Source organism: Impatiens glandulifera, chromosome 3, assembly GCF_907164915.1.
Source record: "Impatiens glandulifera chromosome 3, dImpGla2.1, whole genome shotgun sequence".
NCBI classification, from domain to species: Eukaryota; Viridiplantae; Streptophyta; class Magnoliopsida; order Ericales; family Balsaminaceae; genus Impatiens; species Impatiens glandulifera.
In genome coordinates, this window is record NC_061864.1 from 58,655,950 (window position 1) to 58,674,006 (window position 18,057).

At 29.0% G+C, this 18,057-nt stretch overlaps 2 protein-coding genes across 2 annotated transcripts; both read left to right on the forward strand.

The window, feature by feature from the left end:
- The first annotated feature begins 5,708 nt into the window (after positions 1 to 5,708).
- On the forward strand, positions 5,709 to 9,505 carry LOC124931516. The gene is made up of 4 exons (XM_047471998.1): positions 5,709 to 8,031; positions 8,605 to 8,665; positions 8,756 to 8,979; positions 9,131 to 9,505. Exons 1-4 carry the CDS (start codon positions 6,149 to 6,151, stop codon positions 9,186 to 9,188), a joined length of 2,226 nt encoding a protein of 741 aa, XP_047327954.1. The 5' UTR covers positions 5,709 to 6,148; the 3' UTR covers positions 9,189 to 9,505.
- Positions 9,506 to 14,945: 5,440 nt separating this feature from the next.
- Positions 14,946 to 17,638, forward strand: LOC124931965 (protein trichome birefringence-like 23). The gene is made up of 3 exons (XM_047472557.1): positions 14,946 to 15,451; positions 15,574 to 15,851; positions 16,778 to 17,638. The coding sequence occupies exons 1-3, from the start codon at positions 14,983 to 14,985 to the stop codon at positions 17,552 to 17,554; spliced, it is 1,524 nt and encodes a 507-aa protein (XP_047328513.1). The 5' UTR covers positions 14,946 to 14,982; the 3' UTR covers positions 17,555 to 17,638.
- Positions 17,639 to 18,057: the final 419 nt, after the last annotated feature.

The window sequence follows — 18,057 nt, forward strand, 5'->3', positions numbered from 1 at the left end:
AGAGAGAGAGGGAGACTGAGGAGAGAGAGAGAGTTTTTTGCGGACTGATTCTGTTAGAAATGGCCGGAAATGTAAACAGTAACGGTTATTCCTTAGAAGTTATTTTAACCGGAATAGTCGGTATCAGGTAAAAGAAACGTGGGGCCTACGTGGCGTGCACACTTAGACCAATAAGAATTCAGCTCCCACGTGATTACTGAACTGGCAATTTGATTGATCAGCGTTTCTTCACCCACCAATATTAAAATCTTTTTTTTTTTAAATTTAAATTCAAAATATTATTTTTTTAACTTATTCTTCTTTTTATTTTATTTTTCTGATAAAAAAATGTGAATTTTGGTACAAGTAGGGTTTGAATTTATTTATTTATTTATGGTTAGACTGGTATAGTAGATTAGATAACATTATAGTGTATCCAAATGTAAGAAAAAAATATCAAATTAGTGAAGATTCTTTAACTTATTATAAAAAAATCAAAAAAAATGTCTTTTTTTTTTTTTTTTATTTTGAGTGCCATTACATCTAAATAGATTCCTAACTTTATATATATATATATAGGGCCTGACACTAGTCTAAATAGATTCGTCATTTCATATATAGGCTAGACATCGATATGTTTTTGAAAAATTTAGGGAGAAAAAAATGATAATTTTGAGGAGATAATTATTTTTGGTAAAATGATTTAAAAGGTATTCATATATATATAAATACAATAAAAAATAATATTTTAAAATATAATGTATTTTAGTATTTTGATTAATGAAATGAGTGATATGATTTTTAAGAAGTGATTGATTGGAAAATTGATTTTGTTTGAATATTTTAAAAAATCTAAAGAGAATCGGACTTAAATGATATGTTCTATTATGTATCACCTTTACGAAAATTAATTATTTTAAAGAATAAATCAAAAATAATGAAGAGAGAAGAAAAAACACACATATTTTGTGAAAATGGTACAAATTGGAACATAAATTTTGGAAAGCAGATATCAAGAGAACCGACTCGTTCTAAACTCAATATATAGCTTCAATTATTTAATCAATTTCTTTATTTATTAAAATATCAAAATTATTTTTTATATTTTTTAATATAAATTAATTATTAAACAAAATAGAGAGAAAGGATAATTTGTTTAAAAAAAATTCAAAAACCAATATTTTACAGTTTTAATAAAAAAAAGAAAAAAAAAAAGAGTTTTGGGATAAAACTAAAACGAAATCTAAAAAACCCACCTCCTCAAACAAGACCTAAACCAAGTCTAGAAATAGACTAGGGCATAAAAAATTAGTATATTTAAATGGTCAAAATTTATATTTTTTTAAATTTATTATTTAAATAACTTTTCAATCTGAGATATTTGTTAAAATAGATAAATATATAAGGCAGTCCAATATTCATGATCGTCACTATGGTGTAAACAGTTTAATTAGGTTCTTCATCAAAATAAAAATCCAAATCTTATGTGTTAGTTAACTAAATTACAAACCCTCGATTTGATCTGTTTGTTTAAATAGATTTGATAGGTTAGAATATTAATTTGGTGGATTTAATAAATAAGACAAACTCAATGAAATCTGCTCAAAGCTAACTACAAAATAAATTTATATACTAATTTAAGAAATACCTACTAATTTCAGTATGAATATAAATAGTTTATGGGTTTTAATAATTGGATGTATTTCGAAAATAATTGTTATTATTATAACATCCTTTCAATGGTTGTTAGTTGTTACTACTTGTTCAATTATAGGTTGGTTAGACTCAATATTATGCTTATTTGCATAAATATATTTTGTAATAAAAACATATTTCAGTGAAGCTTCTCATTGTGTCATTATATTTGTTTGTCCATATAGTAGAGATATTGCCAACTTAATTTAAGCATCTTTCTTAAATAATTGTTTGTAAACCCTTTCAAGTGGCGTGTACCGATCAACCTAATTATTTGAATCACTTCAACGAAAGAAAATGTAATAAATCCGGTTTCACCCATTCAGATTGATATTTTGTTTGATTTTATCGAAAATCATACACATATTCAACTTTCAACTTTAAATTTTTTTTCAAATGAACGAAATGAAAACTCGTCTTTGGGAAGACACATTAGTCGAATGAGTTAAAAAAATAAAAAAGTTTATTAACCAAACAATTGTCTTTTGTAATATAATCTAAAAATTTGTTGAAAATTATTTTTTCTTTTATATTCATTTTATATTTATATAATTTAATTGTATATTTACACTAAATAAATTTAAAAATTAGTTATAACAAAATATCTGTATAATGTAAAACTTAGCAAGAATCAATATTAAAAAATGGTGTTGATGATAAAGGCAAATAAGCAATGTACACAAGAATCAGAGAAAAAACGATAGGAATATGTAGATAATTTAATACTCGTCTACAATGAATAAAATAATCTCAAGGAAGGAGTCCCTTTGAGATACTTGACAACTTGTATAATAGCCTCAAAATGGGACTTAAATGGTTTATTAATGAATTGAATGTTGGGTTATTTTGATTGGGCTCTCAACTATGAAATAAAAAGCCTAGTACGTTTAAGAAGCCCAGAAGTTTAAAAACCCAGAAGTCCAGAAGCTCAAGAGTCCTTTTGTATTAAATTGAGGCAGGGTTGTCTTATTGGAAAAAGACTTTTGAGCTGTCCATGTTCTACTATCAAAGGAAAGGATGAGGAAGTGGCTGATCAAAATACATCTGAAAGTCATCTAGCATACACTTGTAGAGAGATAGTGAAATCTCTTCTTTGTTTAGCTCTTATCTTCATTTGTTTCGTGTTTAACATTTAATTATAGTGAAGCTTCTTTTGGACAAAAGTCACGTGGTTTTTACTCCTTGATTTGATGAGGTTTTCAACGTTAAATTCTTGGTGTTCTTGTTTCATTTATATTCCTTTTATGTTTGTTGTTTCTCGCTCCTAAAGATCCAATCAAGTGGGAATAGATTATTATCACAAGTTTGGTGATTATTCCGCTTTATTCCCAACATAGTGGTATTAGAGCTTGGTTATAAGCGAGTTTATTTTCGATTGGTTTATGGAGATTAACACAAACAAAATGATTTTGTTGAATGGTTCAAACTATCATATTTGGAAGGGTAAAATGAAAGATCTTCTATTTGTGAAGTCTTTACATTTACCTATTTTTGGTAGTGAAAAACCTATCTCCAAATCTGAGGAGGAATGGGCTTTTGAGCATGAACAGGTATGTGGTTTCATTCGACAATTTGTTGAAGAGAATGTTTATAACCAAATACAACATGAGACAAATGCACCTAGTTTGTGGGGTAAGCTTGAGAATTTGTATGCTTCAAAGACAGGAAGTAACAAATTATTTTTGCTCCAAAAGATTATTCATTTGAGATATAGTGATAGTGTTTCTATGGCTGATCACTTGAATGAGTTTCAGGGTGTTCTTGATCAGATGTCAGGAATGGGTATAAACTTTGAAGACGATGTTCAAGGGGGCTTTGATTATTGACTACTCTGCTTGATTCATGGGAGACTTTTAAAGTTTCTCTTTGTAACTCTGTTTCTAATGGTGCAGTGACATTGGAGATGGCCAAAAGTGGTGTCTTAAATAAAGAATTGAGACGAAAATCTCAATGCTCTTCATCACAGTCAAATGTGTTTGTTGCTGAAAACCGGGGAAAACAGGATAGTAGAGGCAAGAAAGATAAGTCGAAACATAAGGGTCAGAACAAGTCTAAATCAAAATACAAGTCAACTGAATGTTACCATTGTGGAAAAAGTGGACACATGAAGAAGAACTGTTATAAGCTCAAATATGAAGCGAACGAATCTAAGCAAAAGAAAGATGATTCTGAAAATTGCGTCTCAACAACTACTTATGATCTCTTCACTGTTCACGACGAGAATACAATTAACCTTGTATGCGATGAGTCAACTTGGGTGTTTGACACAGGAGCTGCCATACATGTTACATCAAAGAAAGATTACTTTAAATCTTATACTTCTGGTAATTTTGGAGTATTGAAGATGGGTAATAATGCCGTAAGTAAGATTATTGGTATTAGAGATGTTTGCCTAGAATCTAGCAATGGGTCGAAGTTGTTGCTTAAAGATGTTCGACATGCCCCATAAAAAGCTGTCAATCTCCTTCGCATTCCTCTTGCCTAAATACGTTGTAGGCCTTAGAATGTCTATCCTTGTCGGATTGAGGACTCTTACAGACGCACATTCACACTCTTGTGCAATCGTCTTCTTAAGTAACGCCACATCCTCTTCGGTGCTTATAATTTATATGTCATTACCTCGAGTTTCTCGGTCAAGGTACTGATTTCACCAAAGAGGGTCTGCTCCACGATTTGAGTTTGCTCTTGACATTTGGACAAGCCCTCGTTCAAGGCATCTTGCATTCCTTCTCGGAGCTCGTTTCTCTCTCCTTCTCAAGCTCGGTAATGCGTTTCTCTAGGTCCCCGACATTATCTTATCCGTACGCCATGGTGAGTTCTACTTTCTCCAACATTGTGATATGTCAACGATATCGTCTCTTGATCTCTCTCTTTCTTTGGTAACTTTGGATCCGCCTGTTTGAACTTTGCGAGATGTCCTACCATCTTCTCTAGTCCCGTGGGGAAGATTCTATACTTCGTCCATTACCTTTGAACTTTCATCCGATCTCTTCGTCATTTCTGCTCTGATATCAACTGTTACGGGCTTAGTCTTTCTCTTGACGATCCGTGCGGAATTAGTTATGATTTTCGTAAGAACAAGTAACTAGTCAACATTTCTCGAAGTAAACACTCGATGTTTGATTGAATGGATACAAGAATTTTAGAGAGAGAAAGTATCTCGAGTAGTATTATATTAATTGAATATTTGGTGATTTACAAAGGAATATCTCAAAGGTATTTATAGGGCTATCCCTAACTACTACATTAATTACATAACACTTAACTGTCTCATTAATAGTGTGATACCCAACTATCACATTAATAACTTACTACCAACCACCACATTAAATGGTCCATTAATGTAAGACATGCTTTCTTACAAGGTTTCTAGAATGTTCATTAGCTTGGGCTTTCATGAATAATTAAGCCTCTTGAATTAGGAAGATAAGGGAGTGTGACAATAAATATAAGTGAACATAATATATAAATACTAGTGATATTATCATTCCCTATAAACATTTTCTATGAGTTTTTTTCTCAAATACAAAGTTAGATTGATTGAGTTTTGAATATAAAAATTAAACTAATATAATTTATTAAATTTATAATATTTATAGTAGTTTATTTATTAATAATAAAAAAATTAAAAAATAAAGCTAATTAATAAGAAAATATCTGAAAGCTAAATTAGGAGATAATTAAAATAAAATTTATTTGACAACATTTTTTTAGAATTAATCATTAATATTTATTATATCATATGATTGATGACTCATATCAATTCTTATTGAGAAGTATATGAATTAATTATATATAAACAGTTGTGATTGTTAACACTTTGATTATAATTATATATATATATATTTCTTGGGTAGAGACTTTATCTTCTCCAAATTATTTTCTTTTATTATATTTATTTTTGTTAAATTAGACCTTTTCAAAGTCCCATATAAAAACATAAATAAATTGTAGTTTATTTATTATATGTCTTTTTCAAATATGGACAATCCAGAAGAAACGCGTTTCTCTCAATTTCTGGAGCCGTAAACATTAATGTCAACGACCGGCGTTCAACTTCTTCATTAAGGCTCAAGCAATGAACCAAATGGAGTTCATAGTGATGAAGACTTTCTGAGCAATTTCAGCCACTGGAATCCGGTCTATATGAATGAATGATACTCGTTAACTACAGGAAATTCAAGCATGCATGGAAGGAAGATGATGAAAATGTACAGTTAATTGCAAATCCTGATTCCTGAGCGGCGAAATCTCATCTTCAACCACTCTCACCTACCGTGTATGATTCTTTCTTCTTCTAATGTGTTATCTGCTTACGTATATTCATTAATGTCTAGTCCAACCTGTTTTTGAGAATTTTTATGACGCTGGATTTGATATTTAAGCAAACCGAGGGTTTATGACTGGTAACATTTTGTCGTAGGGTTTGATATAAAGCTGTTTTGTTCTTGATCTTGTAGTAGCTTGTACGATAATGAATTCTATGGTTGATTACGGAAAGGATGGTAGAAAATCAAGCTATTACGATGCTAGATTTGAAAAACCTATCAAGCCTCTCGATGACGATGAGGATGATAGAAAATCAAGCTATTACGATGCTAGATTTGAAAACCCTATTAGAGAATCTAGAGATGGTGGTACATCGCGACCTAGGTCTGCCATGGAAGATTGGAGTGTGAGGAAGAATGATGTTGTTAGAATTCACGGGAGTGGAAGAGATTCTGTAGGAGGAAGGATGAGGTTTTCAAATTTCCCTAATTCTGCTGATGATCATCGAGTTGGTTCGAGTTATCAATCAGGCTATGATCCTTCCTATATGAAGAGTGCAAATGTTAACCATATGCATCCTGACGAAAAAGACGAGCTTCTGAAGAAGATTGATGAACTAAAGGATCAAATTATGAGATCTTGTGATGTAGCAGAGAAGCCAAGGCAAAGATTCCAAAACAATAGAATGATGCCTACTCCAATGCACAACACATCATCATCTTCTAGGACCAGCCCTTATGCTGGGGCAGGACATGGATACTATTTGCCAAATGTTTCAAACAGTCCACAGAGGCATGTTCCTCGAGCCTATTACGGTGAAGATAATCGGAAACCTCTTCCATCAACCCGCAATTTCAATGGTCCTTCTCCACTGGTTAGAGAACGTGGGAATTATTGGTCTCCTGAATTCAAAAGTATAGAATCTCAATACGCAAGGAGGAGTGTTGATGGAAATCATGTGAATGAGTGTAAAGCTTTTCCTCATGAGCTTGGTTGCTCTTGCTTGAATTGCTATGTTGATAGTTGGCAAATTCCATCAAGAGATCCTCAGTCAGTTTCAAAGAATAAAAGAGCATCCAATGATAGTACTCCGGTTACTTCTGGTTCTCTGAGAGGACAATCCAAAAGGAATTCAGAAACTGGAAAGAAACAAGTTTATAAGCCTATCGCTGGTGGTGCCCCGTTTATAATGTGCACAAATTGCTTTGAGTTGTTGAAATTGCCTCTAAAGGCTATCAGGAAGGACAGAACCGAACATCAAGTATGTTGTGGAGCATGTTCTTCTATAAATATGGTCGATGTGAAGAAAAACGGGCTTGTTCTAAGTCTTACAGCAGCCAAACAAGCTTTAACTGAAGTTGTTGAATCCTCAGGGACAGATGTAATAGATTATAACCATGCGAAACACGATACGAAAGAGTCCTGGTCACTTGATTTTGATAATTCTAGCTGCAATTTCAACTTGACAGATACTGAATCATCCAACATAATATCAGTTGATGAGAGATCGAATTTGGGTTGCAATGATGAGAAACAGGATGAATGTGTTTCTTCCACTTCCTGTCATTTGGTACATGATCAGAAAACGGACATCTCAAAAACTATGAAGGATAGCTTGCCAATGCCTCTTCCATCCTCTGATTATATATTGGGTGGAAACAGAAAATTTGAGGATAATTCTGAAAAGAACATAGTGGAAGATGCTTCAAGCACATCATCCGATGATGATATTGGAAGCAAATGTGGGGAAGGAAGCCAGAAGGAAACCTATAGTCAAGACGAGGTAATTGAAGACAGGAAGAATTCTCACGAAAACCTGGACGGAAATGGGTATGTGGAAACTGAATTGGATGTTACCTTGAATCCTGAGGAAGATGCATCCATGGCAACTGAAATCGATGATTCTTTTGTTGGTTATTCTAATGCTTCCGATACTGGTTTCGACAAGAGAATTCAAACAGACCTCTCAAGTTCCAGTCAAAGTGTTGAAGTGAAACCAAATGTATTTGTTAATGGACATCCTTTGGCAGATCATATTGTTAAGAAAGCTGAAAAGATGGCTGGACCTATTCAACCTGGAAACTACTGGTATGTATAATCGCACCCTAATAACACTCTTTGGCCTTTTCTTTTAATCTAGGAATATAATCAATACAAAACTAGAAGAATTTTTTTTCTAATTGTTCATCTACATGTCTTTGATAAACAAGAACCAAGGAAGAAAGAACACTCGATTTGGGGTTCACTGTTTGGATGAACTAGATTATGATCTCAAAGGAGATACATGAACTTTTTGTTAGATTAATCAAAGCTGAATTATAGGGATTTTTTTGTAAGTGAAGATCTTTTCCAAACCATTACAGTACAAGTCACCATATCATTTATCAAAATTAAAAAGCTTCAATTCGAGGTTATCAAATGATCTGGTTAACATAGGGCTGAACTTCTTTAGTGACATCGGGTTTGCTCCTTTTGTCTTTCCCCATCAAAGTTAACACCGATTAATAGTCTTTGTCGAGCTTTGATTTAGCAAAAGATCTTGAATCTTCCTTCTGCACAATCTCATAAATAATTTTTTTCTTGTCTTCTGATTGATTCATCATCGAATAAGTGGAAATCAGGTTGGTATTTGTTCAATGAATTATTTCTTGTTCTGTTCAGGTATGATTTTCAAGCTGGATTTTGGGGTGTAATTGGCCATCCTTGCCTTGGCATAATCCTTGTGAGATTAACTAACTATCATCTAATGAATGCTAATTGTTGGAAATTCTTTCATTTTGTTTCTTGTCTGATCTGTTCTTTTTGCGTGCAGCCATTTATCGATCAATTCAGTTCGCCAATGGAAGAGCGTTGTGCCAATGGAAACACTGGCATTTATGTGAACGGACGTGAACTTAACGAAAGAGATCTAGATTTACTATCTAGCAGAGGTCTGCCAACAACAAGAAATAAGTATTATGTCATTCTGTTTTCTGGTAGAGTTTTTGACAAGTACAGTGGCGAAGAGCTGACCAGCCTCGGAAAACTTGCTCCAACGTGAGTTTTTTACTGAAATTTTAATGTGTGGATTAAGATTCAAAACCGTGTTTCAACTTTTTCTCCCCAAAACAATAGCTCTAAGTGTTAAGAGTCTTGAACTAAGAGGTTGAGATCTCATATTAAAAAACCCCGACTTCTTTCTTAACAGAGTTGACAGACAAAAATGTGGATTTGGCATGCAAGTCCCGAGATTCCTGGCGAACTGACAATTCAAATGCTCATCGGGTCGTTCTGGTATGTGCCTTTCATTGATGTTATATTGTATTGTATATTGCAAGATGGTTTTTATTTATTCAATCTTGCTTTGTTATTTATCATTAATTGTTAATATATTGAGATGGTAAGATTTATTTATTGTAATAATTTTATCAAATAGTAGTAGCAGTACTAAGTATAAAAAAACTGTTTTAAGATGTGTTAAAAGGGAATAGGCATCTTAAATTTTGTAAATTTTAAAATCTGGTTTGAAATAAGTTATATAAAAGGTACTAGGTAAGTAGTTGAGGGGGGTAATTTATTGACAGTTGCTTAGGGACAGGTATGTCTGTGTCGGTGGATCTCTAATAATTTTGTATTTAATTTTGTTTCAAGATTCATTTCGTTTTGAACCCTAGCTTGCCAGAGTTCTGTCTTCTTGTTCTTGTTCTTGTTCTTGTTTTGACTGCAAATCAAGCGTTGGCGGGTCGATTCTATTCATTCTATTGAAGATCGAAATGCATAAAAGGTTAGAACACTAGTAGTAGTAGTAATATTGTTTATTTCATCTTTTGTCATATCCATTCTACTTTATTTCACTTAAGAAGATAAATGGTATGTCATTCAAGATCTAAAGTAAACTTTTAATAATGTTCAAGATTAATTAAGAAGAAAAAGGATGATGGAATCCAATGAATTTAAAAGGTTCAAGTCCTTTGTTTGTTATGATCCTTTAGTAAAAGGGTGTCGGACTTTAGATTAGTTAGATTATTGACTTTGGTGGAGTCGAGGATTAGTATTTTTTTGTGTTTCAAGGGTTTTTCTTCTTAGAAAATAGACTGTTTTTAATTAGACTTGGTCTTGTATTTTCAGGATATTTTTATGTGTTTCTTGTTAGGGTTTACAATCATGGGTTTGGATTAGGGGTGAACAAATGTTCAAATTGATACCTAATTCATATTAATGAATAATATAATGAGAAATGATTAGGTGAGGAAATTTGGTAAGGGAATGACGTGGCATAATCTTATTTGCTGAAAAAATCAAATAATTTCTCTATTTCCTCTCACTTTTACATTTCCAACCAATGAAGGTGATGTCACGTCATTCCCTCACCAAATTCCCTCAATAAATTCCTTCACTCTATCACTCATCTAATATAATATGTGTGATAAATTAAATTAGGTAATCCAAATTAAAATTTGTTTTTAAATTAAATTTATTCTACTTATTTTTCATCATTTGCATTTGTTTGACATGATTAACACTGATTTGACTTGGTTAATATTTCTTTTTTCTGAGTTTTATATATATTAATATATCAATTCAACACATTTTCTAGACAACTAATATATATATATATATATATATATATATATATATATATTATTTTTGACCAATTTAATATGTTTTTGATATATTTATTGGTATTATCACATTAATATTTTTTATTACATTAAAAAAAATATATATATTGAAATAAATTAATAAGTTAAAAATATATAATTTTAAATAAATACATTTATTTTTTTATACCATATTATTATAAATAAGTTTATTTAATTTTTATGTTTTTCTTAATTTATTATAATTTAACTAATGTTATTAAAGTTTAATTTAATATGATTTATTGTTTTATAAATTATAGCTTTATTTATATAAAATTATAATTATAAATATAAAAATTTAAAAAATTGTATCCTTTCAACAAAGAAAAAATGTTTAAATGGATTTAAACTTTTTCAAATTAATTTGGGTAATTTGGATCAGTATAGTTTGAAAGGAAGTATAATAAAATCATAATATCCTAGCACCTAGTTTAAACAATTTGCTATTATTTTAAAAAATAATAATAATTTGAGAGCATAAACAGTAAAAAAAATATGAATATGTTCTCTCATCCTTTAAAAATGATGGAAAATAAATTTATTAACTAACATGAGAAAAAAAAAAGTTATGTGTGATGGATTGTTTTTTATATAATAAGCAATCAAATTCAATCATACAACTATCCAACTTAATTTCTAGTGGCTATGATGGTTTTACATTGTAGATATTTTCTTTGAATTTGATCTTTGTTGACTTAGCTGCCCTTCTATGTCAATTTGGTGTACAGATAGAACCACCTTTTTCTGTTTTATTATTGTTATATTTGAAGTTTCTTATAGTTTAGATGGATTTAAATTTTAAGGGATAAAAATATACTTAGAGGGACAAAAATGTCATTAATTTGATTTTTAATAAGTTACAACTAAGAATTTGCTAACTTTCTCAATTAAAAATAAAAACATTTTAAAGTTTAAATGATACATAACATTGACATATTGAATATTTTTCATTTAACATATGTGCTCACACTTTAACTATTTCCAACTTGTTTATAATTAAATTAATTATTATATTTTTTTAGATATATATTAATATCTTTAAAATATTTTACTTATTTTTTATAATTCTAACATAACTAAATTAAAATGTAGTTAAATGGTAAAAGAAATATTCTTAACAAAAAAAAAATAATAATTCAACTATATTGACAATTTAATATTTATAATTTAAAAAGATAATTTGAAATTACATTTTAAAACTAAAGAGATGCTTTGAATTTGAAAATCAACTTTGAAATTTAAAATTTGCAAATGCTCCCAAACTGGGTTACTGACATTTAAACCAGTTTTGATATTTTTAAAGTAAAATTGGGTTACCTTTATGGGAATGAGATAAAAAAAATGAGAAAATTAGCATGTACTACAATCATAAATGTTTTCAACTTAAGATATTATAATATTGAATTTGAATATGTGTCCTTTGATTTATTAAACATTTTGATATAGGGATCTCTTTGATATATTGATAATGAGATAATTATATCATAAAACATTAATATCATATCTTTAAATGTTGTGTGTGTCCAATATGAAATGAAGATGTATGGGTGATTCAGCTCAGCATCTTTTGATATCTACAATTGAGAAATTTGTATAATCCTTAATATTGATAATTTTGTGCATTTAACCAAATTACATAATATGTCTATGAATTTTGTGAAATTTGTTTTATTATTTTGAGAGTAAGGCTAAGTTCATTTCGGGTTATTTAAATTATTAAAATAAAAAAATATTATCTCACTTTATCTCGTTACTATTCCATTTAATTCGTTAACCAAAATAATAAAATATCATATATTTTAAATTATTATTTTTATTTAATTAAAAAGAATTAATATTACACTTCACAAAACCATCTACTATATTTTATAAAAGAAAAAATTGGCTCATTTAGTTTATTTTAATAATCATGGTTAACTTTTATTTTTAAATTTATATATTTATTAATTAAATATTAATATATTTTTTCTCTCCTTTTTTTCATTAATTAAACCAGGTAATTTATTTTATTCTTAATTTTTTTATTATTTTAATATTAATTTCTCTTTTATATGTCATCTTCTTTTTTTATTAGTTTTTATTTCTCAAATTTCTTAAATTTTTTTTGAAAAAAATTTAACAACTTATTTATAAATTTTATATTTTACTGTAATATTTTTTTTTAAAGATTTTTTTTATTTAATTTAATATAAACAAAAATAAAATTAATAATTTTTTATTTAATTTTTATTCACGACTTATAGTACTAATAAGATGCATTGTTTTGTCTAATATTTGATTATTACTCTTTTGATGTTTAATGAATAAGTTTTTATTATTATTCAATTTTTAATTCTTAATTAATTTATTTTTTTATTGAAGGATTTTTATTTTTGAAAAGATTTTTATTGTTATTTTCAATCATTGGGATCAAACAATTTTAAAATAATTAATAATAAATATGAATATAAAAAAAATATATAAAAAAGAAGAAAAAATATAAAATTAAAATAATTAATGATGAATACTTATATATTTAAAATAAAATTTAAATAATCAATAAAAAATACTCATATAAAAATAAAATAAAAAATTATAAAAAAAAAATAAAAATAAAGAGTTATTTATTAGTACTAAATGAAAAGAAATGAGAGAGAAAATATATTAATATTTAATTTTTAAATATATAAATTAAAAATAAAAAAACTAAATAAATCATTTTTTTATTATAAATTTAAATGATACTAATTTATTAGTACATGTGTCTAAATGAGTTAATTTTACAATTACATTAAACTTTTTTTTCTTTTTATAAAAAAAATACTTAACTTCTAAAAATTATCACTAATTATTAATTTATTTTTAAATAACCACGCCAACCCTAACCCAGCTCAAGTCACTCTTCAAAACATGGGCTGGTTTCCTCATTTAAATGTTGTCTTTTTCAATTCAAATATCATTAATAATATATAATTATAACAACTAATATGTATTTAACCATATATTAATGATAGTTGAATTAAAAAGAAATTCAAAAAGCTTTAAATGAACATTTACTTCTCCTATATTTATAGATTATTATAACTTTATTCTTTAAGTTATTATTTTAATTTATAATTAAACTAAAACTTAAAGTAGAATCTCACATATTATTTTTAAACTAAAATAAAGCACTTAAATTTAGATGGAATTTCAGTATATTTTATTTCTAAATTCAAGCCAACAATTTTTATTTTCATGGGATTAATATTAATAAAGTATTAATTAATTAAATCTCACATTTAAAAATAAGTCTTTATAGTGTATCATTTCTTAAAATTTATTAAACATATTTTTTGTATTGAAGTTTTTTTTTTCAAACCCGGACTAAGTAACTTATGTGACAATAGTGGTTAAACGTCTTAAATAGAAGTGTGAGTGTCATTGTCTTATGTGTCACGAAAATGTGTTGTATTATGGCTTGTCAAAAATGTCACGAAAATGTTGAATTGACAATTCACTTACTCTTGCATTGTCGATGAGTGACTAATATTTGAAGTCTTTTAATGAGTAATATTGAGATTCATTTAATGATGTTCGAGTTTTTAGATAGTTGTTGAAAAGTTTGAATTGATGTAAATGATAATGTCAGATATACATATTTGAATTATAATACTAATAACTTTTTTTTGTGAACTATCTAGTTGAAGAGAAATCGCCGAATTTTCAATGATCGTAGTCGTCTGTTGCGTATCATTTATAATGTTATTATTATGACGTTTTTTTGAAATTTGTTTAGGAAATTAATAGAGTCTGTCGGGAAGTTAATTGTTCTTCTCGAATATTTACGAGCTCAATAACTTATTAAGTATTGTTTTTTCTTATTTTTTATTTTTTTAATATCATGTTTTGTTGTTGTGTTTAATCGTTTTTTTATTTTTGATATACATGAACATTTTTAAAAAAATAAAGAAGTGTGAATATCACTTAAACGTCTTAAATAGAAATGTGGTGTCATGTTAATTTTGTATATTAAAAAAAAAAATTCAAATAATTCTATTTAGGGTGTAAATCTATACTCTTTCAAACCCACTTCCATTGACTTGAATTCAAACTTATTTATTTTAAAATAACTTCCTTTTAAATTCCCAACAAACAAACTCAATTAACTTAAGATTTAAGCAAAGGGTAAATTCTTTTTCAAAATTAAATATGAGATCAATCTCTTAAGAAACAAGCAATTATTATTTAAAGTAATTATATATATAATAAATAGTTTCACTAATATTTATAATAATTAATCTCCATTTTTATTACTATTATGTCGGTTTACCAACTTTCTTAATTACTTTAATACAACAAAAATAAAATAAATATATATATATATAAATATTCATCTTCTTCCATTAACAGTCAAGCTTAAAACCCTTCTAGAGAGAGAAAGAGGAGAGAGAGTACGATGGTGCAGAGAACAAAGCCAAAATGGGAGAAACTGTGGGGTTCATTTCAACGAAGAGATTACATACTTGCTAAATTGATCGTATTCTTAATTTTAATCGGTCTTGCATTTAAGATAATGTACCTTGATTCAACTGGTTTCACAGATGGCGAGACTATTCCTTTTATCAATCAGACGGTCAATCTAAATCCGCTTGTTTCTGGAGATTTATCAGAAAACGGACAATCCACGAACAACACTCAACCTTCCAACCAGATTTCGCCGCAAATTTGGACCGATTTGGACGAGACTACGAAGCGGATATCTGTTAATGGAAGTTTACTAGAACCTTCAGCCGATTCTCCTGGAGATTTGTCTAAAGACGGTCAATCGAGTGCGAATCGGATATCTGTCAATGGAAGTTTAGCCGATTCGCCGGAAAATCCACCGTCAGTTACTGTCGATTTGACAGATCAGAAGCCGAATAAAGGTAATTTATTACAGTGATTGTGTTTGAACGAATTGATTCATTTTGCATTGAATATATGAACAAAATGATGGCAGTTTCTATATTATGTTCAATTTTGATGAGAATTTGGCATTGTCCTGCAGAAAAATGTGATATATTCAGTGGAGATTGGATTCCAAATCCATCTGGTCCTCTTTATACATACGAGACATGTCATTTGATAACTTCTCATCAGGATTGTATTAAGAATGGAAGGCCTGATACTGGTTTCCTTTACTGGAAATGGCGTCCAAGAGATTGTGATCTTCCTTCTTTTGATGCTAAGAAGTTTCTTGAATTGATGAAGAACAAAACATGGGCATTGATTGGGGATTCTTTGTCAAGAAACCATGTTGAATCTTTGCTTTGCATTTTATCCCAGGTATGTCAAATTGAATCCTTCATTGTTCTTAAGCTAATTGTGATATAGTTTTTAGAACAAAAATTACTTTTTAATGATTATAGATAGCTTCAATGATACATCATGAAACTCGTATCTACTTTACTTCCAATGGTGGAAAACAAGTCATCCTTTTTTTGGGTCCCATCTTTCAAACCTTCAACCACAAAACTCTGAATTCTTTAGGTTTAATTATGTATAAACAAATTCATGGTGAAAGATACATCTTTTTAGTAAAACATGGGGATAAAAAGATTAAGTAAAAGTAGATTGCATGTCAATGTCAATTTACCCAAAAAGAATTTATAAATATCTCAATTTTGGTTCTTACTAAGAACACATTTTGTTGAAAATAGTTTTTGTTTAAAATATCTGAATTTTAATTCTCATTAAGAATACATTATGTTGAAAAGAGGGTCATGACTTAGGGGTTTCGTGTTCGGGTTTGAACTCTCAAATGGAATTTAACTATATATGAAATATTATTGCAATCCATGCCTTCTTCATTTTGGGTTATTAAAATAAAATAAAAACAGTATTTTTCTCCTAATTTCATCAAATTATTCGATTCATTTACTAAAATACATTTTATTTCAAATTATTATTAATACCTATTTTATCAAAAAGGAATTATTACCTTTTTAAATTTTCTTTTTTTAATAATCTGGAAGAAGGCCCAAGTGTGTATGGTACTAGAATGAACTTTGAAATAAATTATTTATTTATGAAAAAGTTACTTTTAATGTATTTATTGACATATATTATAATATAGATTATAGAGATTGTGATAATATCTATAAAATCCACATAACATATAAAGTAAATTATTGTAATTTTTTGTCTTTATAAAGTAAGTGTATTTTAATTGAAGTAAATGATGAAGGGATATTAATATGTTCATTGATCAGGTGGATCCAGCTATTGAAGTTTACCATGACGAAGAATGGAGATCAAAAAGATGGCAATTCGCTTCATATAACTTCACTATTTCGGTTATTTGGTCACCTTTTTTAGCCAAAGCTTCAATTTTCGAAGATTACAACGGCGTTTCATCCGCTCCTATTCAACTCCACCTTGATAAGCTCGACCAAACATGGACAGATCTATACCCGAGTTTAGACTACATGATATTCTCTAGCGGCGAATGGTTTTCCAAATCCGCGATCTACTACGAGAACAACACAATCTTAGGAGGTCACAGTCTCCCAAACGAAAAGAACTACACTAATATCGCGTTCAATCTAGCTTATCGAAAAATCCTCAAAAACCTATTCAACTTCATTCTCGAGTCGAACCATAATGGCACGATCTTTTATCGAACAACGACGACCGACCATTTTGAAAACGGCGAGTGGTATAATGGTGGGAGTTGTCAAAGAACCGAGCCCGTTAAAGAGGGTGAGTTGAAAATAACCCAATTGACAGAAATTCTTCGGGTAGTTGAGATAGACGAGTTTGAGAAAGCCCAAAGGAAGGGGTTTGAGAAGGGAATGAAGTTGAGGCTTCTTGATGTGATGTCGCAATCTTCGCTTAGGCCCGATGGGCATCCGGGGTTGTATAGACATGCTCATCCGTTATCGAGTAATAATACGAAGTATTACGATTGTCTTCATTGGTGTTTGCCCGGTCCGATTGATTCTTGGAATGATTTGATTATGGAGATGATTGTAAATGGATTAAAATGAAAGAATGTATTGTAGGCTTCATTAATTTTTTATTTATTTTTGACAATTTGGAGGTATGATTCATTGATTTTCATATTTTTGGAAGTTATGTATTGTTTATTGTGTTTTCTTTATAGAGGAATACCCTACCATTGGCTTTTTGGTGTCATAATTTTTGTCCAAATAATATTTTCAATAAATTGTATGAGAAATATTAATTATTTTGATAAATTGAATATGATACTTTTGTCGGTTTGTAATTTGTATATAAAAAGTGTGAGGGATTGATGTTGATGTGTCTTTTAATGGAGACAAATTTCTCTTTCAATAGGGTGAGATTTTTAAGAGAAAACAAGAGGCAATGATTAACAATATTTAAATAGATGACCATAAGTTAGGTTTAATAATATTATTTGAATAAAATTAGAATAATAATTTAGTGTTTCAAATCATCTAATTGATAAAAGTGACTAGTATTTTTAAATAATTATAAGGTGAAGAATTGGCAAACCATTTACAGTGAA